General features: G+C 48.5%; 1 protein-coding gene across 2 annotated transcripts in view; it reads right to left on the reverse strand.

Moving 5' to 3' along the window:
- The window catches only part of Ablim3 (actin binding LIM protein family member 3), a 118,511-nt gene that overhangs the window by 32,806 nt on the left and 58,534 nt on the right, over positions 1-27,171 (reverse strand). For both annotated transcript variants that reach the window (XR_008219218.1, XM_052742280.1), the window contains exons 5-8: positions 25,724-25,836; positions 19,656-19,782; positions 15,734-15,827; positions 9,553-9,640 (exon numbers count right to left, since the gene is read on the reverse strand). Coding sequence is in view for 1 of the 2 variants with exons in the window: in XM_052742280.1 (XP_052598240.1) it covers positions 9,553-9,640; positions 15,734-15,827; positions 19,656-19,782; positions 25,724-25,836 (422 nt within the window). In the remaining variant the exon portion in view is untranslated. The remainder of the gene's footprint in view (positions 1-9,552; positions 9,641-15,733; positions 15,828-19,655; positions 19,783-25,723; positions 25,837-27,171) is intronic.

The raw sequence follows: 27,171 nt of genomic DNA on the forward strand, positions 1-27,171 counted from the left end.
CTGTAAGTAACCCCAATAAAGCTCATTGGTATGGTGATATTTTATTTGTATTAAAATGTTATTTGTATGTTAATAAATAAAGTTGCCCGGGGGTCAGAGCTATTAGCAAGCCATAGGAAAGCAGGGCAGTGGTGGCGTACACTTGTAATTCCAGCACTTGGTAGGCAGAGCTGGGTAAGTCTCTGTGTGTTCAGGGATACAGCCATTATTGGATACACATGCCTTTAATCTTAATACCAATCATGGAAAACCTGGAGGCCTATACAGACAGACCGTGAGGAGGCGGTCATGTGGTTGGGTTTACAACCAATGAGAAGGCAGGACAGGAACTCTATATAAAGACTTTAACACAGGGGTAGCTCTGGTTCGGAGAAGTAGGACCACCGCAGGAGGAAGGGTAAGGTTTTAGCTCTTAGCTCTGACCTCTTGGCTTTCTTCTTTGCATTGGTTCTGTGTTTCTTATTTAATAAGAAGGTTGGATACATCTACACATTGGTTCAGCAACTTGTACTTTTGTGGTATCCATACTTCAGTCTGTCTTCAGTTCCCTATCTGGGGTGAGTATATGTCTGCTTCTGTCTCCCCCCCAAACAAGTAGAAGGACACAAAGACAAATGGCTGGCTATACAGGTGACGTTTCTGAACAGAAGCCTGGTGTGGCTGCCACTGCTCCCTCTTGGCACGAGGAAGCAGTCTTGAGGCTTGCTCTACCAAGAGGCAGAGGGAGAAAAATGTCTGGAAACCACAAACCTGGTTATCATGGACGGCATCAAGCAGGAAGGGACAAAGAACAAAGCAGGATTGAGGGTCCAGTAATTCAGGGGACATGGACAGTAATGAGAATGATCTGAATGCTTAGGATATGCCAAGCAATTGGTATTCACATTTTCCATTATTATTATTAGTTTTTTTCTTGTGAGACTTTATTGATGCTATGAGAAGCCTATGAGGAGGAGACTTTGAGCATGAGGTGGGTCCAAGGGGTACATGGTATAGGCAGGGCAAAAAACATTTATTATTTTTTTTATGTGCATGAGTACTTTGCTTGCATGTATGTATGTGTACCATGTGTATGCATGGTACATATGAAGGCCAAAAGAGGGCACTGGGTCCCTTGAAAATGGAATTACAGATGGTTGTGAGCCATCATGTGGGAGCTGGGAATCAAATCCTCTGTAAGGACAACAAGTGCTGTTAACCACTGAGCCATCTCTCTAGCCCCTATTACTATTACTATTACTATTACTATTATTATTATTGTGTGTGTGTGTGTGTGTATGGTATGTGGGGCGTGCATGTAAGTATGTGTGTGTGCATGGGTCCACTCAGGGGCCAGATAAGGAAGTTAGGTATCTTCCTTTGTCACTCTCTGTCTCACTCCTTTGAGACAGGGTCTCTCACTGAATGAGAAGCTTACTGTGTAAGTGCGGTTGGCTGGCCAGCAAGCTCCTGAGTTCTGTTCCCCAACCATGGCAGGCTTTTAATGTGGATGCTGGGGATTCAAATTCAGATGCTTGCACAGGAAATTCTCTTAGCCAATGAGCTATCTCCTCTCCTCTCCCCAACATTATTATAACACATTTAGAGCGTGCCTGGGCCTGACCTCAGGCTACATACTCAAGGGCCCCTTGACAACATCAGTGTCTAAATAAAAAACAATAATGATAATATAAAGGTAGTTAGCACTGAGAAAATATGCAGAACCCAATTTAAGCTTTCCTTTGTGTCTGTCTTTTTTTTAATTTAATTCAATTTAAAAAAATTTTTTTTAAAGACAAGATCTTACTATTTAGCCCAAGGTAGCCTTGAATTCATGATTTGCCTGCCTCAGCCTTTTAAGCGTTCTTTGCCTCCTTTCTCCCCCTTTTTTGTGGGTATGTGTGTGGGGTGTGTATGTTGGGGGGGCGTGCATGTGAGTGTGTGGGTATGCACACCCATGTGTGCACATGTAGAGGCCAGAAGAGGATATTGGATATCTTCTATCTTCTCTGCCTTATTCCCTTGAGACAGACAGCATCTCTCACTATTTCAGCTAGGGTGGCAGTGAGCTCCAGGGATCTGCCTGTCTTTACTCTCTTATGCTGGGGTTACAGGCACATGCACCTGTCTGACTTTTGATATGGGTGCTGGGAATTCCAACTCAGGTCCTCAGGCCTGCATAGCAAGTGCTCTTATCCACCGAGTTATCTCCTGGCCTCCTCAGCGTGCTCTTAACGTCACGATGGTAATATTGACACAACCCAGCACTGAAGAATGTGTTGCACCCTAGGGCACAGCCACCCCGAGGGGTTCGTCATGAGCTCCGACTGGCAAAGCTAGCAGTACCTGGCTGTGCACTAAGCCCACACCCTCTAGTTACTCCTCATAGCAGATCCGGGTGGTGGTGAAGCCGAGGTCCCAGGAACTTGGGCGTCTTAGCCGTCTGTTCACCTTTATCTTTCCAGCCTGGCATGGGCCTGGCATTTGCCCACGTGAGGTCATCAGAACCTCCCTGGGACTCCTCTGCTGAGCTCAGATGGGAACAGCACTTCTCTGCACAGCTGCTGGCTAGAGGCTGGCTACATCTTCCCTCCCACCACATGGCTCCATGCCCAGAGCTGGAGAGCATGAGGCCACTGCAAAAAGATGCAGAGAGGAGATTGGCCTGGCGACACTCAAGGGCCCCTCAATGAGGCTGCTTCTAGATGCTTCTTGGTCCTGTCAGCCTATCAATCACTCCCCTTCTGCCCACAGTGGCTGGAGTTGAGTTTCTGCCACCTGAAAAGTCCAGACTAATAAAACCTCTCCTTAAACTCAGACTTGAGTATCTGACACATTCCTGACTTGCCCCGAAGGCAATTTTGTTTCTTAGAACACAGAGGAAGCAACCGGAGAAATTGCTGCTCTGGACCTGATTTCGACCAACACGAACAAATTGGCTGTGAAGCAGATGTGACATGTAACTGGTGAGAAAATGGCCACATCACTTTGAGTTTGTGGTGACCTGATCCGAACAAGCTGGAAACAGACTTTGGACATACAAGCCTCAGATACAACACTGTAATGGTTTCTGTGATTCAAGATGTTAGGTAACCCTTAAAATCTTGAAGAGAGAGAGAGAAAAAAAAGAGGCAGCTCATCAAAAATTAAAATATACTCTATTGAAAAGGGAATGTGCTTAGTACAGGCAGACTTGAGGAAATCGCAATTTAGTAAAAGAATAAGATGTTTGAAAAATCTAAAATTATATAGCAGGATTGGGGAAACATAAGTTTTAAAGTTTTTAAGCACAACCCCTACAACCTAAACTGTCACTAGAGAGATCCCACTGAAAGTAATAACTTTGATGTGCGGAAATGGTAGCAACCCATTGGGCAACTGTGCTTCACCAAGCATGGCTGCAGAGGATTGGAAGATCAAGAATGTGGGCTGGTATGCCATCCCCTGCGACAACTGCAGGCCCTCAGTGGGACAGCTACCGGTCTGGTGCACCTGTCATAGTAATCGGTCAGGAAAAGGAGGCCTTTGCACCTCCAGCTCTGCCAGGACGTGCCTCCCACTAGCAGGTCTTTGTATCATCTGAACTAAAAAGAATGTGGTCTGAAATAGCCTCGGCTCTACAGAGAAGGCTTGACATAACCCTCCACAGCAGCCCCGGGATCTGTGGGGTTTGCGTTAACACAGAACGGAGGCTCTTCACTTTATTTTTGGGTTACGGCTTTGCTCAAAATCCGGTGAAAGACACAGACCTTCTTTCTAGAGGAACTTCTGCAAGTGAAATCTGGCAAGCAATTCCAGGAGGTTCACAGTGTTCAGAAAGCCTGCTGTGAACCTCCAGGTAAGAGTTTGGTAAGAGAGGGTCTGAGGAGATGCCTCATCTGGTAAAGCGCTTGCTGTGTTAACAGGACCTGAGTTCCATCCCCAGAACCCGTGTTAAAAATCCCAGTGTGGTGGCAAAAGGCTGATTCCTGGAGCTCGATGGCCTGGCACCTTCCCTTACTTGGCCGGTTCTAGGCCTGTGAGAGACCCCGACTCGAAACCCATTGTGGGGGCTAGGGAGATGGCACAGCAGGAAACAAACCCAACAGCCTGACTTCGTTACCTGGAATCCCCATTAAAAAAAACAGGTGGATGCACTCAGTGCGCACATCTGCAATCCCAAGACTCCTAAGGTGGAATGGGAAGTGGAGACAGGAGAATCACCTAGACGTTTACGGCCCCGCTAACCTGGAGCATACATCGAAGTTCATAGAAAAGAGGCCCTGCCTCAACAAGGAGAGAACCAGTTCCTGAAATCCGTCCTTTGAGCTCCGTAAACAGTGTTGCTCAGTTGCTTCTCTCCTCTCACTGACAAAACAAGCTGGATAGTGTCTGAGGAAGGTCATTGGGGGCTGTTTTCTAGCACACACACACACACACACACACACACACACACACACACACACTTACTTTTGTAACAGGTAAAGCAAAATGCTTTGAAGAAACCCTAGTAGACACACTAATCAAGTGTTGTAAATTCCCTAATCCCGAGTCCTTCCAGAAAATGACAATGTAAATGTTTTTAGATCACCTCGTTAGAACAGATCAGAGCCCTTCCAACACCTTCCCGTTGTCTCCAAACTCTCCCTTTCCACAGCTTGCTAGTGACATCTCCACTTCAATGGACAGAATTAGGCAGAGCCCTGAAGACTCAGTACCGTACTGGACAGCATGTGTGCTGAAACCGTGGGTAGACCCATGATGATCACTGTTTCTCGTGTGTAACCCTGGCAGGACTCATACTTTGCTACAGCACTTTCGTAAGCAGTGTAGGGTCTGTCCCAGGATTTCAAAATGAATTCATCGACTAGGCAGATGGTAAGAGCTGACCTTGTGCATCCCAGTGTTCACTGCCTCAGATCCATGCAATGGGGAAGGGTGGGGCCCATGGTGCAGCTGGAAGACTGGAAGCAGACCACACTCCGTTTTCTTCGACGGAGGCATATTTAGGAGGAGAGTGCGTGTACCACATTTAGAGTCCAGCACAAAGCCCACATCTGCAGCGACTTTGGCCTTTGTGACTTTTAAGTTCTGCTCTGAACTTGAAGTATTTCAGCTTTTATTCTGCTGCACTAAAACCAGTGACCTAATTTCCTGGGGAAGCCCAAATGAAGGGTTTGGATAACAAACAGATTAGAAAGTCTGGCCTCTTTATGGAAACAGATGAAAGACAGAATGCGCAACAGAACTTAAAACAAAGAAAAGGAAACAGGCCGCAGTCTCCCGGGGGCCTCAGAAGTCGCCCGGACAGACGTCTCCCAAGTAGAGCCCATCAGAAAGCCATGCCACCATGAGTAAAACACAAAGTAGTGAACCAAAGATACACCAGGGGTCATCTACCAGAACCGGCCTGTCCTGCTACACAACCCCGAAGCTGGGTCCATAACGTGGGCCCTAATGGTCTGTGTCTCTGGCCCGCTCACCTCTACACCTTGCTGCAAGGGCTCTCAGCACCTTCCAGTTCCTTCTGTCCCCCAGTGTTCCTGAGGTGTACGTCTGTCCTTTTTGCACCATGTGTATGGGCTGTCTCAGTTTCCCTACCGCGGGATGCTTCCTTCTACCTGGAGACTTTGCACCTCCTCCACCACCTCCCTCTCCTCTTCATTACCCCTCCCCGCTACTTATGCTCAGGATCCTGGCATGAAATGTCCTTTCTTCACCTCTCCTTGCTTCTTAGCCTTCTGATACATTCCCGTTGTCCCCAAACTTTCTCCTCAGAGCGCTTTTCCCACTTTGTTATTGATACTGTTGCTTCTGTTTGATTAATGCCAGTCTCTCCTTTCTGACAGTAAACTCCATCAGGGCACCGAGCATGCCTGCCTTGCTCATCTCCAAGCGGAGTACTTGGCATGCTCCTTCTGGAGTCATGTGACCGGAGTGCTTGGTATGCAATAGAGAGCCTGGAGTCGTGTGACCTTCACTGGACTGGGTCAATGAGAGGTTGATACCAGCCTCACTTGACAAGGGAAGGAAGAGACCCAGAGAGGGAGTCACTCCTCAAGATCACAACTCATTAGTGGAAGAGCTGGCACTTGAACTCAGGACTATCAGCTCTCTGCTGGCTCATCCCACTCCTGTACTGCCATTTCTTGAGTCCTGGTGCTATTACTCTGTGAGGGTATTCTAGGCTCAGCTCCCGGTGGTAACTGAAACTCCTGCTGGCTGCCACCCACACATGCCACCCATAACCAGAATCATTACGACTCTAGCGTCCATGGCCCAAGCCCCCTCATTCCAGATCACTCAGCATCCCTTGAGGCAGGTCCTCTCGTACTCTGCAATTACTCCCACTCTCCTAGGAGCCAGAAGGGTAGGGATGGGGATAATTAATGAGAAGGTGACAGCTCTTCTTCACTACCAAGAATATCTCCCACCTCCTGGAGGCATTTCTGCCCTGAGTTCTATGGTACATTTTCTCTCACAATCACCGAGCTGTTGGCTTGACTTCATCACTTAACTCCTTCAGCATCGGTGGGAAGTTGGGTCATCAAAGTTCCTAACTCATGGCTGGGAACTCCCTCAGGGCAAGGCCTTTGTCTCTGTTGCTCCTTCCTGCCTCTCCAGCTGTTAGAACACTACTGGACCCATGCGAGGCCTCAGTAGATATAGAAGTGAACAAAGAGAGGGCTTTCTTTGATCCGAAATTTACAACACTTGAATCTTACAGGGGCCGCTTGAAGTCTATCACACAGGCTAGACAGACAATCAAGGTCCAGAGAGGTAAGGGGTTTGTCGAAGGTAAACAGGTTAGTAAGCAATGGTACCAGGACTCAGTCGGAAGCAGTCTAGGCCCAGGTAGCAAAGGGGAAAGATGAGGATTTGGAATTTGAGCAGGAAGGTGAAGATGCTGATTGCTCAGCGGTTCATGGATGGGAATGTGGGTGCGAGGGCAGGTTCAACCCCAGGAGGCTGAGAAGGTGAAAGGAACACTGCTTTGTAGCAGATGTTCAAGTGCAAACTTCACATCCTGGCAGTGGCTGGCTCGCTAAGACTTGTAACACAGGGTCCTGATGCAGGAATCGCTCAGGATCGTGGGGGGTGCTGGTGCTCATGGGGAGCCACGGGGAGACCTGGGTATCAGTCAGGGTCTAAGTCATGTGGGGGAAGTGGAGAGAGCCGGGAGGGAATCTCAGGCCAGGTTCTTCTTTCCCTGCATACTGGTTCACAAAGGCCTCTGCCTTTCTCTGGATGTATCCCCTCCCTCATCTATATCATGAGGGCCGTGGCTTTACAGTTTAAAGCCACACCTTTCCCCCTCTAACACCTGAATGATGCTTCAAGGAAACAGGTCCAGAGTCCCAGAATGTTTGAAACAGCCTCTCCATTTAGTCCCACATAGGAACCTCTGCCTAGCACCCCTAGTTTCTATTGAATAGCTCTGGGCCAGCAGGTCTCAGCTGAGGATGATTTTGCCCTCTTCCCTATACCCTAGGATATTAGGCAATATCTGAGACATTTTTGATTGTCATAACGGGGAGTGCACATTACTGGCACCTTGCGGGTGTAGAGCAGGGGTGGTACTAAATACTCTACAGTGTGCACGACCATTCTTACACCAAAGAGTTATCTAGCCCTAGATCTCAACAGTGTTGAGGTTCAGAAACTCAGCTGTAGGGACAGAGGGCAAAGTACAGTTTGAGCATCTGTGGTAAGGACAAAATTCCAAAGAAGACCACTGGCCTCTGGACTCAGGATTATTTTCTGGGGGAACCTTGAAGGACTCCCACTTGTCACCAAGAGCCCATGTGAGCCTTCTCAGCAAGGCTAATCATAGTGACTCAGTCAATACCCTAGGTATTCTCAGTATCATTCAGAATTGAACCTCTTCCTTTTGGAGTCCCCACAGCCTCTCGTACTTTGCTTGGACTTGGCTCTCCCTGGTTTGTCTAAGAGTTGTTGGCCTTCTCCTTGCCTCTCAGCCTTACCACTGGCCCCACTGAACCCACCACTCTCATGTAACAACATTAGGAGGAGGGGGCTTTGGGGAAGTGACTACATCATGGGAGCAGAATGGGTATGACTGAGATCAATACCCTCATGAAACAGGCCTCAGGGGACCCGCCTTGACCCTCCCACCATGTCAGGATCCAGCAAGAAGGTGGCATCGGTGTGAAAGTATGCCATCACCAAGACAATTAACCTGTAGGCACCTTGATCTTGGACTTGCCAGCCCCCAGAACTCCAAGCAATAATACATTGCTAGCATTTATGAGCCACCATCTATGTTAGTTCGTTTACAGCTGAACAGACGGAGGTATCAGCGGTTATGTTTGGAATCTCAAATGTCTACCACAGGCTCATGGTGGGAATGCTCGTTTCTCAGCCGGGTGCCGTGGGAGGCGGAGGCACCTTTAAGAGGTGGGGCCTGGTGGGCAAAAGTAGATCACTACAAGCGGGCCTTTGAAAGTTCTAGCCTGCACCCTGGTTCAGGCCTCGCTGGCTCCCTGCTTCCCCGTTCACCATGATAGAAATAGCATACATCACAAGGTCCACTGCTATGACCCCTTCCTTGCCATGACGGACTGAAAGCCCTTTGAGCAAAACGAAATCTTTCTCTCTTGAAGTTGCTCTTGTCAAGTGTATTGGTGACAGGGCTATAAAGAGAAATGAGCACACCAGTTAACTGCCGCTCACCAGGAGCTCTGCTCTTGGCCCTTCTGTAGGGGACCTTCCCTGGCACGCCTCCCACCGTACCCTCCCCTTAATGTCATTTGTCATGACTGACAGTCAGTCATGTGATTACTGAGTAACCCCTAGTTCCTGCCTTGGCCTGTAGGGTTGTGATGAGACAGAGCTTTCACGTCAGGGGCCCCAGAAGTAATTGCTAACGTGAAGTCGGTTTGGCAGCGTAGGTAGTTCAAGTCCAGAAACAAGGTTTGGTGCCTTGGTGAGAAGGCCCCAAATGAGAAGCTGAAGTGATTTTTATCCAGTCAGTGGGATGGGAGGGGCCTGAAAGGCCTTTCAGAAGAGCAGAGCCAAGAGCACTGTGACGTGCTGGGATGAGGGGCTGGACAAAGGGCAGATGGATGAGTGGAATCTGAAGATAACTGGGTGGCTGAGACAGGAATCCTGGGACAGAAGGGCTAGCTCTGGGAGGGCTTTCACCCTGGGAGCCCTGAGCAATGATCTCCTATGACGATCTGAGATGTGGGGAGTTGCAATGGAGTGGAACAGACCAGGTAGAAACCGTGTGGACTCAGTAGCCTGGGCATCCCCGCCCTGAGGTTCGCTGACTCCTTGGCCTTGTACAGCTCAACCTCCCACCCCCAGGTGGAGCCAGAGGAATTTGCTGAGAGTATTGCCAGGGAAGCAGGCCAGTGCAGCAGCCGGTGGAGGCACACGGGGATGGAAGGCAGATTACTTGTCACTTCATATTAGTCACTCGGGCAACTTTCCCCATCCACCCAGAGAGGAGAGAATTAATTGCAATCTTGAAGACAAGCCAACAGGAACAATAACACCGCAATGGAACGGGGTTATCTCCTTCCCAGCCATGAGCCTATCAGAACGCCTTCGAGGGTCAGATTTGCTTACCTGTGAGATACATCTCCTCCCCTTCGGTGAACATCTGGTGGCAGCGCACACATCTGGCACAGGTGGGGTGGTAGTGTTTCCCTCCTGCCTGTGGGAATCAGGATATGAAGCAGAACATCACAACTGAGGCTACTGTCCAGTAGGGGCTGGTGGGTGAACACTTCCTGGGTACACTGGTGGTGTTGGTGTCTCTCTCCATGGCCCTGTTGTTGGTGAGGAGGTTTGCCAGGGGGCATCCACAACTATATGAGAGTCCATCCAGAGAGCTTGGGTCCATCCAGGACCTTCATGGGTCCTGGTGGAAGCTCAGGGGATTTCCCTGGATATGTGCAGGGCAATCAGAGGTCACCATTCCTCATCTCCTCATTGCCCACAAGGAAATGTTGTTTTGAGGGTGGTTAGCCTGTTCCCAAGTATGGGGGGCCCTAACACTAGTGAAAATGAAGGTGACTGTAAGTGTGAGTATATGAACTTGAGATTTCATAACATTGTCCCAGGATAATGAAAGAGAAGAGGGGAGAGGAGGGGAGGGGAGGGGAGGGGAGGAGAGAGATCCTTTTCAACCCTGTTTGAATTCTGACTTCACCAAGGAAGATACACCAGTTTCGAGCCCATGCATCTGCAGCATTACTGAAAACACACTCATCTAAGAATGAGAACAAGCATGAGGCTCAGAGTCTGCACTAACAAGAAAATTTGGCTAGAATGAGACTCCTTTTGGGTTGTCTTCAATTGGCAAATGACTCTGTGTTTCCTGTTACGTTGTAGCAGTTGTCTGTTAAGTGAGTCAACTTACAGACAGATTAAAGTATTAGGTAAGACTGAGTGTTCAAGGTTTACAAACACGGCAAAATTTATGAGAAAAGCTTAAGAAGGCCAGATTTTTTTTTTTTTTTTTTTTTTTTTTTTTGGTTTTTCGAGACAGGGTTTCTCTGTGTAGCTTTGCGCCTTTCCTGGAACTCGCTTTGGAGACCAGGCTGGCCTCGAACTCACAGAGATCCGCCTGGCTCTGCCTCCCGAGTGCTGGGATTAAAGGCGTGCGCCACCACCGCCCGGCCAGATTTTTTTTTTTAATGGGCTCAGTGTATAAATTATGTTATGTGAGAGCAGGACCCGCTGGGGAGCTCCTAACACCCAGGCTGGATGAGTGCACCCGGATCTCTCAGCCTGGCCTGGCCTACTCTAACCTGGCTTTGGGAAGTCCATTCCTTTTCCTCACTTTTCTTCCCTACTGTTATTGCATTTGAAAGTAGAAATGAGTACACATCTTTTTGGGGGCGGGGGAGAAATGGTTTTTGAGAAAGTTGTGTTTGAAGGTCTCCCTGGAAACAGGTAGCGGCGTCAGCTCCTACCCCCACCCCCCCATCTCACTTCTGCATTAGATGCTAGACTCCTATCCCAGAAGACCTGATGTGCAAGGACCCTTCGGTGACAGATCTAGAATTTACATATGGAGGGGTAGCACAGAGGCTGGGACGGGAGGTGAAGCACGTTTCGAATGATTTTTTTTTTTCCATGTCAGGACAGGTATTTTTAGGGGAGGGATGAGGTAAATGGGTGACGATTGGGGGTCATGAGACCCCCTTCTCTAAGCCATTACTTGGTCTGGTGTTAGTTCCCAAATCACAACTATGTAAAGAAATCTTACTTCCAAACAATCTTAGGGGTGGGGTTCTTGGGAACAGGAGAAACTCTTTTATCTCAAAACTTAGCAAGAATGTAAAAAGGGCAGGTTCTTACAAAAGAAAAATAATCTTCAATGTCCCCCCCCCCCTCCATTCTTGGTTGTTTATGTGGCTCCCACCAGTGAGAAAATGTCCTTGTTGTCAACTGAATAAGCTGTGTTCAAACTTTAGAAAGAACCTGATATTTTCCCAAGCAAGGAAGTCGTGGGACTGATCCTCTAGTACCATGACAAGGATAATCAGCTTAATTAGTAGCCTCTTCCTCCTGTGTATCCTCATCATTTCAATTATAGGTCCTTTTTTGGGCCCTGTTTCTTTATCCCCCATCACGGCAACAGTGGCTTCACAATACTGAAGCGCACATCTTCTTAAATGTCACACCCCGCCACCCTGCCCCAGATGAAAGAGACTGTCATGCCTGTCTCAGCAGCCTCGGTCCTGGATGGTTCCGGAAACAATGGGAGAGAAGGGAGACTGCCAGGGCAGACTTTACCCAGCATAAGGGAACAAAGGCAGAGAGATGCAGTGAGCTATTTTACCCGCAAGCTGAAGTCAGGAAAGCAGCGAAGAAAAGTAGCAAAGAGTTGGTACCCCCAAAGGAGGCCATAGTGGAGAGCACCGAGAATGGCGGCCAAGGTCTGACATGGAGCAAGAGCAGGCTGTGGTTCTTTTTGCTGAGGACATAGGAAGGATGGGCTGACACTCAGCATAGTGAGTTCTGTCCCGGGAGAAGGAGCCATGAGATGGTCTCAGAAGAGGACGGGAATGTTGGGATGAGAAGATAAGAAACAGTTTTAAGTGTCTGCAGTATACTGGAAATGTGCTAGCCCTGTACTGGGCAGTTACTGCCTAGCCAGCATCCTTTCCCATCTTCCAGAAATAGCACTAAGCTTTGCTCAGTTGGACCACCCGCCATCAGGCCATATGGTTCTATTGTGTTAGCCCCACCAATAAGCTGATTCCAACTCTATGGGCACAGTGGGTTCAGGGATGGGCCTGAAGTTATCCAGAGAGCCCCCAGATGTTTGCTGAGCCATTAAGAGTGAAAGTTTGTTATCCACCATGGATGTGGCTGGTAGGATATAAGCCAGAGCAACTGGTGTCCAATACCCCAACCACAAGGCAGAATCCTTTTCAGAATAAAGGCAATGCAGAAGAATGCAGAGCCAAGATGGTCAAAGATTCAAGTGATCTTAATCAGCCCCATTCTCCAGCTGTGTTTAAAGCCAGACTGACGCCTACACTCTTATTATGGGAATGGATGCATGTCCTTTTCAGCCCCCATGATTTGAGTGTAGCTTCTGCCTTCCAACTGAACAACGTCCTGCTTAACATATCCATTAGGAATGAAATGACAGTCTTCACTATTGACAAAGACTGACCGGAAAGTAACTTGCTTAAGGTTTCTTGGCTAGACGTGGTAAAATTAGAATTCAAATTCATGATTTTTTTCCTCCCACCCCCTGAATATCTGAGAGCCTTAGGCACCACTGTGGGATCCAGAAGGCTGGAGTCCCAGACTCCATCTCTGTCTCTGCCCTTGGAAAGGCACCACTTGTCTTGGGTGTCCCCTTTTTTCATCTGTAAAACAAGGAGGCTGGGATAGTTGATTGCTAAATGTCTTTCCCAGCTCAAAGGAAAAAAAAAAAGTCAGCAAGTCCAACAGGCTGAAGGAGCTGGTACAAATGGGGTCAACGGGAACCCAGTCACAGCTGCCTGGAAGGGAGAGACTGCCCCTGTGAGAAACAATAGCTCCGCTTGAGAAAAAGCGGCCGCTAGAAAACCTTGCCAGCCGCAGCCCAGTGAAAATTAAGGTTCTTCTCTTGAAAGAAAAGCCAGCTCGAGTGGCCTCCACCCCACCGGCTCTACAACTTGCTGGGTGCTTCTTCCTCAATTATGCAAAAGCAGCCAGCAATTCCTATTCAAGGCAAACTTCTCCTAACTTCTCTAATTCTGACCAACATTCCGACTGACCTGGCCATGTTTCCTGAAGCTCCATCTTTTACACTGTCCTCAGTTTTCCTCTCACATCCTGTGTGCACATGCACATACAGGTCCACCTATGTGTGCAGGCTCATGTGTGTGCACATGCTTGTGAAGGCCAGAGGGGAGTCTGAGCTATCATTCCTCAGGAGCTGTCCATTTTTTAAAATAGTTTTATTTTGTGTGTATGACTACTTGGCCTTCATGTATGTCTGGGCATCATTGTCATGCCTGGTACCCACAGAGGCCAGAAGAAGACACCAGATCCCCTGGAACGGGAGTTACGGATGGTTGTGAGCTGCCATGTGGGTGCTGGGAATTAAACCTGGATCCTCTGGAAGAGCAGCCAGTGCTCTTAACCTGAGCCATCGTAACCCCTTCACCTTGACTTTGGAGACAGGGTCTCTCACTGGCTTGAAACTTGCCACGAAGGCTTGGCTGGCTGACCAGTGAACCCCAGGGATCTTGCCTATCCTTGCTTCCCCAGCACTGGCACTACGAAGTATGATCCATTGCACCTGACTTTTTAGTACATGTTCTGGGGATCAAACTCAGGTCCTTGTGTTTCAAAGGCAAACACTTTACCAACGGAGCCACCTCCCCAACCCTCCTCCTATATCCTTGATTGTCTCTCCTCTTAGAACAACTCCCACCTCTTTGTGCCACCTGCAGGCAACCGTTTCCCAAGGCTGGTGCTAGCCCAGCCTGCCAATCTCTCTCCTCTGTCTCCAAAAATCTGACTACTGTTTTTTCTACATACTATTATTCATTTCTGAGGGCTAGGCTTCTCCAGGTCGAGGCTTTGCTTCTGGGCTTTGACCTACATTCCTGTCTGTCCTCTTGAAACCTTCCTGGCATTCCAATCACACCCCATCTCAAACGCTCTCCACGATTCTGCCTGGAGGACCTGGCTTCTCTTCCACCTCCAGTTCTGTAGATGCTGTACTAAGCTTCTTGTCACCCAGACTCAATACTTTGGGACAACTTGGCTTCTTCTTCCCCAGTCCCCAAATTCTCAAGTTGCCCCATGGTGGCTGAGCTGTTGAATTCCTACTTCAATGGTGTTGGAGACAAAGGTGGATGCCCTCGGTGCGCAGTGGCTCCCCGATGGCTTCTCTTGTAGTGTCCTCCAGTGAACACCACGCTATCTTCTCCGCGGTGTAGCTCTAACCAGGTCAGCCCTGCTCAGTCTCTCCACAACTCCCCAGTGCCCAGTGAATCATACATAGACACTTTATTCTTGTACCCTACACCCTTGGAAACCTGGGTCCAGCAACCTTTCCTGTGTGCATTCCTTTCCCTCTGCCTGGCACTCTTCACTGGTCCTTAGAGATGCTTAATCATTTAGTAAGTCACTGCATTTGTTTATCTGATTCTCTCCAACTCCCTACAGTTAATTTTCCATATCACATCCAGTGCAGTTTTTAAAAACATGCCATCTTATCATGCTGCTCCTTTTTAAAGTTCTCCGAAGGCTTCCCTCTACACTTACTATAAAACCCAAGCTCTTAAACAAGATGTACAAAGTCCCATGAAATAGGCCTTCTGTGACATAGCCTGCATTCCCACCCTCAATTTTCAAAGCCATGCTGGCCTTTCACCCTTGCTTTTCATACACTGACCTCATCATCCCTAGAGCTCTGCTTCAGCACATCCCCTCACACAGGTCTGTCCTGATTCCTATGCTCTCCTGCTGAGCCCACATGTGACCGTAGAATCTTTTTCAACTTAGTCCTCATGGTAACCCCAAGCAACTGGCAGCACTAACATTGCCTACAGTAGCTGAACCAGCCTGCCATTCCTTAGCCACTGTCAGATGCAAAAATGAGGCCTACAGATGCAAAGATCCTCACCGCAAATAGGAGTGTGAATTAGCAGTAGAGATATGCCACAACTCAATTGTCCCTGTCCTTAGGCTATTATTTTTCCTTTACACCGAGCTCTTCACAGTAGATGGCCCCAAAGTATGGACAGGTAGCATCCAGCCCCACAGGGTGTGGAAAGAAAGGCTAGGGAGGCCAAGGACCCAGCAAGGGGCTGTAGGTTGTCTGTCACTGGCAGAGAGAGCTGCGCATCAGAGGCTGGGGAGAGCTGCTGTTGCCATGGCGATGGACCAGCCAGAGAAGGGCTTAGAGAGCAAGCTGCTAGACAAAGCTGGTTCTTAAATCAGCACATTACCAAACAGTTAAAACGCAAAAAAAGGGCTTCCATCCTGAGGCAGAGCCAGGAGGAAAATCCTAATTGTTACTCCTTAGAAATCTGTCTGAGTCTGAACCCAAAGAAGCAGCTGATTTTCCCAGCACAGTGGTTTTTGAACCAAGAATTACTTTGTCCACATTCTATTTTTGGGATGCTCAGATCTTGGCAAGGTTATCTGGTCAGGGCCATGCAGTAAGCTAACTCTGGGAGGTTGAAGCAATGGAAAAAAGGGCATGGGGTGACTTTCTCTTCTTCGGTGATGACTTTTTTGGAGTCACAGGCCATCCGGCTCGCACGTGATTACTCAGACTTACCTCCAAGACCCTGCCGCTGATGTACCGGTCACATGTCTCACACTTAATGCCAAACTGGGCGTGGTAGTCAGACTCGCAGTAGGGGACACCATCCCTGCAAGAGGAAGTTCACATCGGGGAGGGAGTTAGTGGAGTCGGGAGGAGGTCCTTGGCCAGGACCTGGTCTGTGATGACTGCCCAAGACTGGGAGCTTGGGAACGCTTTTCAAAATTAAATTGTCCCTCAGATCTACAGGTAAAGAGAATCCAGGGAATCTGCCTCTGGTGAGGTCCCTAGATACTGATGGAGCCACTGCTCTGGGCTGTCACTTTGGATGTCTTCTCTTTCTCCCTTCCCCTTCCCCATGAGTTATCCAGACCCACCTATCCAGTTATCTAGTCCCTCTTCCCAAAGGACTCTTTTGAAAAATTATTTAAGACACATTTTGTCCCCCATAGAAAATATAATGCTTGCACCTGGTACAGCATTCTCAAAGCAAAAGGGAAATGTCTCCCCTTTTCTTCTAGCCCGTCTTGGTTTCCCTTCCAGGGTGTAAGAATGTGATCAGTTTCACACAGACCCTTAAGAGTTCCTCCTTCAACCCAAAATTTTTATCCATAACTGAGAGAACCACTTGGCTGAGCTGATGGACCAGTACCTAAGAAGAAGTCGCCCATGAGCACTGTTTATATGCTGTGTCTATCCAGTGCTTGGGCTCAGTGGACAGAGTTCAGATTGCTGTGTGTGTGTGTGTGTGTGTGTGTGTGTGTGTTTGATCCCATAGTAGGCACGTGGATGTCAGGGTAACTGTGGAGTTGGTTCTCTCTTTCTACTTTTACATGAGTTCCAGGGATCAATTTTAGGACTGAACTCAGGTGCCGCACAGTCCTGTGCGGTGAGTGTCTATCCACTGAGTTATCTCAGCAGCCCCGCTATGGCTCATTATCCTGTTCTCTACAGCTAATAGCTGACATTTCTTGCTTTGATAGTGATGTGCATGGATCACTTCATTTACGGCTTATGGCAGCCCAGGGAGGTCGGTACTATTAATTTCCCAGTGTGTGAATGAGCAAGCCCAAGTGTGAATAGGTAAGTAACTTTCCCAGGTCACCGAGGACCTCCTTGCACTTGAGGCTCAAAACCCAGGTGGTCTGGCTTCTCCCCACATTTTCATGAGGATTGCAGGAGATGGGCTCAGTATGCAAGGGTTTAGTCAGTGCCTGGCTCACTACCACCACAGTGGCTGTGAGAGTCCTCAAGGAGACTGTCGCCCCACTTTTGGGTGGAGGGTGACATGGCTTGGACACAGATAGGCCTCAAGAGCAGGCATGCTATTTCTTTATCTCCACCCAGAGCTCTACGAGGTGGCAAGGTGGTTAGCATTATCTGAAGTTAAAACAGCACTCGCCATCATCGTCAGTGAGCCCAGGAAACCTCCCTGACTCTTTCAACTTCCCTGACCTCTAACCAAGTTCTTACTCTGTGGATGTAAGTGTGGGTAACTGTGCAAAGAAAAAAAAATGTCCTCTGGGGAAAGATGCCAACACAACTTCACTTGGATTCCTGGGTTGGGGACACCTTAGGGAATTGGAAATAGACACAATTATAAACAGAGGCAGATGGGAAAGGACCCATTTACCGTGTCCTTATTAGATATGGAACATAGAGCTCTGGAGTCATCTTATTAGCCCTATTTTCACCAATGAGCAAAGTAAGACACAGAGCTGTCGAGTCTGTGGCCAAGGTCACACAGGCAGGAGGATTTCTGCCTTGAGCATCTGTTATTACTTCATGACTCCTATCACTCTGCTGCAGCAGGTGAGTGGCCCAGAGCCAGACTGCAGATACCCAGGGAGAGAGGTAGTCTAGGCTGGGGCTCCAGAGTTCTGTGCAAGCCCTTAGTGCTCCAGAGAATTCTAACTTAGGACCAATGACTCTTGGCTGGCAATGTCCCACAGACATTCCTTACCCAGCATGCTTAGAGAGGAATGTCTAATACCTACTGACATGGCTGGCATCTAGGGCTTTCACAGACTGAACTTCAGCTCACCTCTGCAGCCTGGCATGCTGCTTCACTTGTGTCCACACTTGAGTTCCCAAAGAGGATGGTAGTGTTTAACCCATGCTCACCCTCTGCCCTGGATGGATTAGGATTCTGCCTCCAAGTTTGTCTTTCCATTCTGAATCTTACCCACTCCTTCAAGGCTCAGCTCAAACCTTCCACGAGACTCTCACAGACTCCAGATGCCACTGGCAGCTAGTTAGAAGGGACCCTTCCTTTCTCTGACTAACCATAGCCCCCTTTTTGCACCTTGGGCACAGGTGGGTATGTTTGGTCAGCAGCTATCTCCTCTTCCTGGACTTGTCCTCTGGAGGCCATCCTTTCCTATGTTAGTTTTCTGAGCGTCAACCAAGGCCTGCCTTAGGGTTGGGCCCTCCCAGTTAGTGTTTGAGCAGGAATGGGCAGGTGAAGCAAGGCAGCTAAATCAGAAGTAGCCACGGGACTTGTGCGGCAGCCTCAGCAGCAAGGCCTCTCTTTTTGCTAGGCTTGCTAAACCGATGATCAAAACCTAGGCACCATTGATGATTTTCTTTGCTATTTCATCTGCCTGGGAATAAATCTAATAGAGAGGAAGGTAGAGGAGGGAGGGAAGGATGGAGAGAGAAAAAGGGAGTAGGGGAGGAGAGAGAGACTCTGCTGGTGACATCTTTAAGGAGCTAGTATACCTATGACCTTCCCATGTCTGAGTGAAACGACTCCAGTTGTTGCTTTTCAGTGTGTTGCATTGGGCTTTTGGTCATTCATGATGGATACATAATTCATTTTTTTCTCACCAACCCCTGGTGTCCTAATTCTTCCTGTCTACAGCTTGTCTCCCTTATTGAATGTGTCTCCACAGCAAACACCCTGTGTACTGTAGCTCTACAAACAAGCTCACCATCTCCTGGCTTTGGGCCAGTCATGGGGCAGGGCAAATATCTGGGATTAGAAAGTGTCCCAATGCTGAGGGTCATTGCTCACAGTTGCCTTTGGGGATCTGAATATGTACATGTGTGGTCACTAGTGCTGAAGCTTTGTCCAAAGCTTCTATGTGCAAGTCCCTGAGGCTGAGTCCTCTCATCTGATAATTTTATTATCTACCATCTCCTCCTATCTCGGTTAAACCCATGCTATAACTGTACTGACTTTGAGTCAGGCATTGTGTTAAATGCCAGGGATACAGCAATATCTAAATCAAAGCCCCAGCCCAGGAGAGAATAAAACTGTTACTGCGCAAGCTGCTTACTCCTGTGAGTATCTGTACCACGAGAGGTTTTTTGTTTTGTTTTGTTGTTTTTATTTTGGAGACAGGGTCTCTCTATTATAATTCTGGCTGTCCTGGAACTCACTATGTAGACTAGGCCGGCCTTGAACTCACAGAGATCCACATGTCTCTGCTTCTTAGTACTGGGATCAAAGGCGTGTGCCGTGCCTGACCATTGGAGGTTTTATGTCATAATCCATCCAAAGCTGTTTGTTAGTTCTTTGTGCATAGTGAAAGCTCAGTAAATGGTAAACCATTTAAAACATACACATTATTAAAACATACACCTTATTATATATAATTATAAATGCGGTAGCCTGTGTAAGAAACGGAGCAGTCTGAGGGTAGGAATGGAGGAATGGGGGTGGGGAGCGACAGTGTGAAGCCACCTCTGAGTTGGAGGCATAGGGAAGGAAGGGAAGGAGCCACAGGGGAAGACCACCAGTGCATCATGGGAGATAACAACATGGGAAGTCCTGAAGGTAGAAAGAGGCTGGGAGAGTGGCCATTGTGGCTTGTGTGGCTTCCAATGGATGTGATGAAGGGTGATGATGGAGATTCGGGCGAGGACAGTGGGACAGGCCTTTTAGGATGTAGAGGCCCAGGTAGGCCAGGGGGGGAGAGGACGAGACACTCACTTGCTAATGTACTCCCCCGTCAGGATGACACTACAGGTCTGGCATTTGAAACAGCTGACATGCCACTGCTTGTCCAGGGCCAGGAGTGACTGGCCGTGCTTAATCTCCTCTTTGCACCCAGCACAGTCTGAAAAGACAAAAGGAAGCAGAACATCTTGGGTCCCTTTGACTTCCTGCCGTCATCCCATGCCAAGGGAACCCGTCCCCGGATGCCATTTTTGTCCCCACGGGTGGCCACTCTGGTACTGCCAGTACCCAGAGACACTACCAGGCAAGAGGAAAGGTTGCCAGAGCTCTGGCCTGTGGACAAAGGACCATGGAGTGAGGAGGAAGGAATGAGCTCCCTTCACTGCTCACCACGGCCACCATTCGTCCAAGCTTTCTCCTTTTCATCACCCAGTGCCTGACATATTTGCACCACCTAGGAGCTTGAATATTGCACCATCGCAGCCCCCATCTAGACGGTGGAATTTCACCACGATCTCTGCATGGCAACATTTGGGAAGCCCCGTTTCTGGAGACAGGCTGCATCTTTCCATTCCTCTTTAGGCAAGGTTACTCTTCTCAGTCAAGCTGGCTGGAAATAGAACCCTATGGAGGCACACATTCAGATGCGGGGGTATTTCCATAGAGTTTGAATTGAGGGAGGGAGGGAGACGCTGCCCTGAGTGTGACGGGCACCACCCTATGGGCTGGGATCCTGGACTAGGTAAAAAAAGAGAAAAGGAGAAAGCTAGCTGTCCGGTGCCTGCATTCTCTTTCTCTGATTTTGGTCTGCTGAGATGTGTGGGCGTGGCCACTGCCTCAGCTGTGACCCATGCCCGCCGCTGCCATGTCTCCCCTGACATAACGAACTATATTCTCTGAGCCATGCCCCCAAAGAAATCTTCCCTTATTAAATGGCTACTTATCAAGTATTTCACCACAACCAGGAAACAAGTAACCAGTGAGAGGCCACACTTACGTTCTGTGCTAAGTCTATTTTCTGTCCTAGCCTGGTGCTAGGCACAGAGTGAGAACTCAAAGGGTATTTGCTGAAGAAAACTCGAACGACTGGATCTCACAGTGCTCAGGCAAAGGAGGGAATTTACCGTGTAAATTCCCCAGCATGAAAAGATCAGAGTCCGAAATGGCTGCCCCAAACCAGAAATAGATTTTCACTCCCGGTCACTGTCACCCTGAAACCGTGGCTGGGACAGAAAGTAGGTTGGAGCCCAGTGGTCTGGTCTGTCTATTGTTCAGTGGATGTAGAGAGGGGCGGGAGGGGCAGGAAATGCAGCCAGCATCCAAGGTCCTTGGGAAATGCTTGGAATTCAGGCCTTGTTGATCAGAGATGGTCCACTTGAGAAGAAGAAAATGGTCGCCAGGGCAAAGTTTATCAGAGGTCAAACCTCCTTATTGACATTATAAGACACACACACACACACTTTGGAGCATATGAGGAGAGGCCACATATAGACTTGGGGGAGCCTGGCTGGACAGTCCTTAATCTGGTCCTGGAAGAGGAGATGGTGTGTCTAGGAAGGGTGGGTGGTGTGTTTTGAAGGCTGTGGGGGGCATCTGGGACTTGATCCATTTGCGGAGTCACTTCCTACAATACTGAACACTTGGCTGCCCAGTACCTTTCTAACACCCCTGAGCATTAGCTGGGGCAGGAAGGTCTCCAACTGCAAAATGCTTTAAGCCTTCAGATAGGCTAGAGGACAAGGAGTTTGGAGATTTATCTCTTTCCCGTTCACTTTTCTGGAATCAGTACGTAAGTCTCCCTGTAGCGCCCCCCCCCCCCCCCCCCCCCCCCCCGTAAAACCCTAACAAAAACAAAATAAAGTTGTAGGTTTCAAAATTCAATGACTTTGATAGGCAGGTGTCTCCTCTGTGTATAGACGGACAGTCTCTGGCCACACTTTCTAGGTCACAAATAGGACACTTGCGTGTCTGTGGCTCCTTAAGAGGACCTAACAATTACAGAGGGGCTCCAAGTTCACCGAGCACTAGGCCGAGTTTCCCAGCCAGACAGATGGTGCCTGTTTCATGCTTTATCACATGCCGAAGGCTCAGCCCTTCTCGAGCTAGTTGGTACCACGTTTGGACAGGCATGATTGTCAAAGGATGTCTCCCTTCCGTGGAGCTAGGGCCTGACCCTGTCACACTTCTATTCTATGTATCCAAGAACAATCTTCTCATTTCCTTCACGACAGTTCCTTCAAATAACTAAAGGCAGCCATGGTCTGTCTCTCTCTCTCATCCCTCATGCCTTACATTCATTTCACTTGATATGGTCATCCACATTCACTTGAGAACTCCATGTGGCAGGCATCATATTAGCCACTAACAAAGCTCTCTGATTCTTCCATAGGGCTTCCTTGGTAGTTGGCTGTATGCAGAAATGGGCATTCCGTTCCAGTAAAAGTACCATTTCTTGAAGCGATAGGGACACACCTGAGATGAATTTAGCACTCTGAGCTACATACAGTTGGGAGTTGGTGGAGTGGAGTGGCTGGAGGCTGGGCTGAGAGGGTCGAGTGAGTAGTGAGAAGCCGGCCCAGGCAAGAGTCATCTCCAGCCTCAGTTAGTCTTCTCAATGTCTTCCCTACAATCAGGTCAGGATAACCAATGCAGGCCTCGCACAAGTGGTTGTTCTATTTCACATTCTTGTGTTTTTCACCCACATCCCATGTGTTGCCCAATCTCTGATCTGGAGCCTGAGTAATTCTCCTTGGTAGGGAAGCCCTGCTTCTTCCTTTCGAGGATTCTGGGATGCCCTTTATTTGTGGCTTTTCTTACCACGTTCCTCTGCTGGTCTCCCACTGTCCTGGCTTCCCGTTTTCTGGGACTTTTCCTCCCTTTTCCTTCCTCCAGTCTTGTCCACTGGTGGGCACACCCCTCTGGGAGCCCGTGGGTCTGATGCCATAAGCAGGGTTGGGAGAGGCACTCCCTATCCTTGGTGGTTTTTTGTTTTTGTTTTTTGTTTTTTTGCTGAGCCAGCTGTCCACTCCTCTCGTATGCCTCTCAATTCCAAAATTACCGTCTTCAGCCGGCGGAAAACACAGGGCCCCACCTGTTCCTCTGCAATCTCTCACTTTATTATCCAAGCCCCTAGAGATCCCATGCAGCCATTTTTAGTCTACTTGCCTACATCATCCATTCCATTTAGGTCAGCGCAGGCCAGTGGGCTTCGGGAGGCACAATGAGTTACTCACCTTGCTTTAGGCAACCAGCCTAGGAAGACAGGGCCTCCCCGTTTTGAAAGACATGCTTTTGACAGAGGGTGTTAAGGGGATAGTCTTAGAGCCAGAGCTCATGCCTTAACATCAGCGTTACTTTGGAAAAGTCAATCTTGGAGCCTCAGTTTTCTTATTTCTCAAACAATTACTCTATTGCCTTCACAGACTTTTAATGATTAAATGAGATACTAACTGTTCATTTATTGCAATGCCTGACCATAGAATAAATGCTGGAAGTGGTGAGGGAATACACATGATGGTGGATTAGTGGGGATGGAGGAGTTGCTAGGGATGGTACCTGTGTTAGTTATGGCAATGACCGTGATGGTGATGTGCTGATGGTGGTGGTGATGGTGGTGGTGATAATGCTGGTGCTAATGGTTCTCCTGGTATTGATTCTTCTTTATGAGACCCATGAGGAGGCATTTCTTTTCTTATGATAACACAATTGTTCCCTTTTGACAGCTCACGACTGTTTTCCTTTGAGTAAACATTCTTCTTGCTTTTCCAGAATATATGCACCCTACAGAGAGGAAACTTCAGACTCTTACAGCTTGAGAAAAGACTGCTATTTGTCCAGTTCCTTCCCCCGGTAGGTTTTTCTCCATCTTTCGGATCTGGCTTTAGTTCTCTCTATTCTGTGAGAGTTTAGGAGACATTCTCTAAGCCCTCTAGGCAGGGCGCCCTTGCATTTGCAGCCCAGTCAGTGATCATCTTGGGGGAAAATACTTCAAGGAAAGATGCTCTTGTGGATCCATGGATGGATACCTTTATTTCTGAGATAAGCCAAAGACCTTGGTTCCCCTGGACACTACTCACATGCTAGCTTGTTCTTTCTTTCTGTTTTCCTCTTTTAACGTTCCCTTGTTTTTCTCACTATCCCGATCTGCAAAATTATGGTAGAGACATTTTAGAATTGCTCTTCTAAAAAGTCTCTTCTAGAACTTGTTCCCAGATTAGACTTTCACTCAACTGAGAAAGTCTACTCCTTGAATGAGAGGCCCCCAGTGCACAAAGAAACACACAGTGCACCCGAGAGAATTAACAGTGGACTCCGGAATCTTACTCTCGATGCTTCTTTGGTGAGCTTTCTACATTAAACTTTTCTCATTGCTGGAACCGAATACCAGAGAAAAACAATGTAAGGGAAGAAAGAGTCATTTTGGCTCATGGCTTTGAATGTTTCAGCCCCTTACGGTGGACCATTTGCCTCTCCAGCCTAAAGGGCAATGTGGCCCACATTCAGGGTGAATCTCCCGCTTTGGGTAATTCTCTGATTTGTATTCATTCTAAAGTGTATCTAAACAGTCATGTTAACTTGATCCCTGCACAGGAATGCAGCTGCTTTTTACAACAACCCTTCGAGGATGAGAAGGCACCCCATTCTGTTTTCATAGCTGGGTAAATCAAGTCTCAGGGAGGCTACCAGACCACTTTGTCTCCTGCAGAAGGTTGGCAGCCTCTCAACTCAAGCTTGCTTCCCTCTGTTCTTCACACATGGGACTGGTCTCTGGGCTCCCAAGAAGCATAAGCCACAGGGCTCCAGCCCTTATCCTGGTCTCCAGTCTTTTTGTCGTGGGGACATGATTTCAAGGAGTTATGAAGGAGAGCCGTGTGCACACTCAGCCACCTTGAGGTGAAACCTGGCCAGAGCAATAGATTGTTCTTGAGTATCATCAAGGGCACTGGAGGAAGAGCCCTGAACATCACATCCCGGGAACAGATCAGACTCCACTAAAAGGAAGGGCAGGCAAGGGAGGGAGCCCATTCATCGCCTCCCCGATCAGCTCATCATGGCTAGGCAGACTGTAATGGAACCCCTGGGAGCTGAGGGCTGCTGATGTAGAGTCTTCTTGGCTCACCCTCCTTGGTGTGATGCATCTCCAGCATGCTGACTGTGCTGGTGCCATGGCTGGCTGCCTCTGTACCCACACAGTAATGCAGCATAGGAGCCTAATGGATTTTCATTGATTCTCTTGATGGGGCCAGCCAGAGTGTCATATAACATGAGAGATCACTGGAACTCAATGTGGTTTAGGAGATCCAGGGGGCTGGGTCTGTGTGTGTACTGGTGGGTGCATGCAGTCCACAACTCTACAAGGACATATAGAAGCAGTGATTTAAACATCCCGTCACGACACACATTTGAGCGGATGGACTTCTGCAGAGTAGGGCTGCTGTAAAGCACACTCTCAACCTGTACTTCCCCCTCAAATCTGTGGCTTGATAAAACACTGCTATTATGGCATGGCGGATGCCTTTCTCACGACTAGATGTCATTCTTAATCTAAGGAACAGCTAAGGAATCACCCACAAAGCTCACGCAGAATGATGACATCCGGATTCCGTTCCCACTGGTTCAAGATGAGCCCAGAAATATGTCTTTTCACAAACTGATGATCCACAAGGCTGACATAGCGGTCCCGGAAACACACTCTGTGAGGCACCAGCATAGCCCTTGGGGCTTATCCCCAGGGCGCTCCTGACTTCTTTCATGAGATTTAACTGTAAATGCTTAGCGGAACCTCTAAAAATTGAGAACTCCTGGTAACAAAACACTCGACTGACCATGTTGCAGTGCCCTCAGTACATAGGACCAGGAACCCAGCTCCTCCTGGAAAAGATCTACTCAAGTAGCTGGTAGGTGGTTCTGGCTATCACTGCTTAAAGCTAGGGAGCCCGTCTTCCCTGAATTGTGCTGTGGAGCTTGTGTCTGGGCTGTATGCCAACTGGGTCATGCTTCAGTATCCATCCAGGGTGGGAACCTCCCCCGCTTCCCTCCAGGACAGAGTCCTTGGGAGAAGAGTGCTCATAAACAGAGAGGTGTCTATGGGGAGGACTCACGACTTGGTCCACGGATCTTGATTGGCTTGCTGCTGGTCATGGACTGGGAGCATGTCTGGCATACACATTCTTTACCACTGAAGGTCACCTTATCTCCAATAGGGAAAGGCTTCCTGCAAGGAAATGAGGCAGAGAGTCGGTTTCTCCTGATCTGAAGATCCTGTGGCTACCGGTGACTGCCAAAGCATGTGCTTGGCTCTTCTAAGACATGCAGCTTGCTCTCTAGAGCATCTGACAAGGCAAGTGCCATTCAGAATAATAGACTCGCTAAAGCACTCGGGATCCAGGGGGCCAGAACTGGACGATTTGTTGGGCTATTTATATCACATGACAGTGGCAAGTCATACTGTGGCTGTGAGCTCATGCTCCTCAGCTGTAACAGGGAGAGAGGAAACCCCCTCCTCAGAGAGTTTGTCCTACCCCCCCCCATATAGAGAGACCATTTGGGCCCCAAACTTGCCAATTTCTCCTTTTTGCTCTCTAGACAGTTCTTAAAACCCTCTTCCTGATGAGAAGATTATCAGTCCCCACACAACATTTCCACCTCCTCCTTTGTGTTTGTTCTGTTCTCCAGCCAAGCAAGGGGTCTCAAGCTCACATACCTGCCCACCCAGCAGAATGATAAACTACACACAGATCCCCAGAACTGCCACCAATGTTGAATGGCGGCTTTTGCTCATGTGGTATGGGGTACCTGTCCCATGCACTCCCAGCTTAACCCCCAGCAAGTGGCCTTACTGTCTTTTTATCCGCCACATGGGGCAGTGGAGGGAATTCTGGGGTGGGAATTTGGGTAGCTATATCCTCACCATCCCGATTTGTTATTCATTTTTTACACAACTATTAGTCAGAAATGCTAACTGGTTACTCTATTTGGCAGCAAACCAGTGGTTACTTTACAGGGAAAAATAATTAATCAATACTTTCTTTTCCCAAATAAAAATGCACATGTACTCAAATCATATTTTGCTTACGACTTAATCAGAGACGGCCATTAAATTTTAACACGTTTGCGGGCAGGGCTGAGGTTTCCTTCATTTTGTTCCCATCTCCTTAATGTGTTGCTTGGCATGCAGCAGAGCCTTAGTGCACACTGCTAAATTAACACACGGCTGAGCGGCCTGGCAGGGAGGTGGGCAGAGAGGAGCTGTCCCGAGAGTGGTCGGATGACCGTCACAGTGGGAAGAGCAGGCACACTGCGGGCCAGTCACTGGACACAGGTCTCTGCATGCCCCCATCAGTCTTCTCCATGAAAGCTAGTGAGGCTGCAGTGGATTTGGCCTCGGTTACCAAGGCTTACACAGAGGAGGCTTTTGACCTCCGTTATACAGGCTCATACTTACTAGGGTCATTCTATCAGCAAGAGATACTGCTGGGATGATGGAGGAAGGCTATCAGGGGACATCTTGAAGTACCTAGGATGAGAGTGTGGAAGCCTGGGCCAGACA

Source organism: Peromyscus californicus, unplaced genomic scaffold (genome assembly GCF_007827085.1).
Source record: "Peromyscus californicus insignis strain IS unplaced genomic scaffold, ASM782708v3 Scaffold_17__1_contigs__length_78620276, whole genome shotgun sequence".
Taxonomy (NCBI): Eukaryota; Metazoa; Chordata; class Mammalia; order Rodentia; family Cricetidae; genus Peromyscus; species Peromyscus californicus.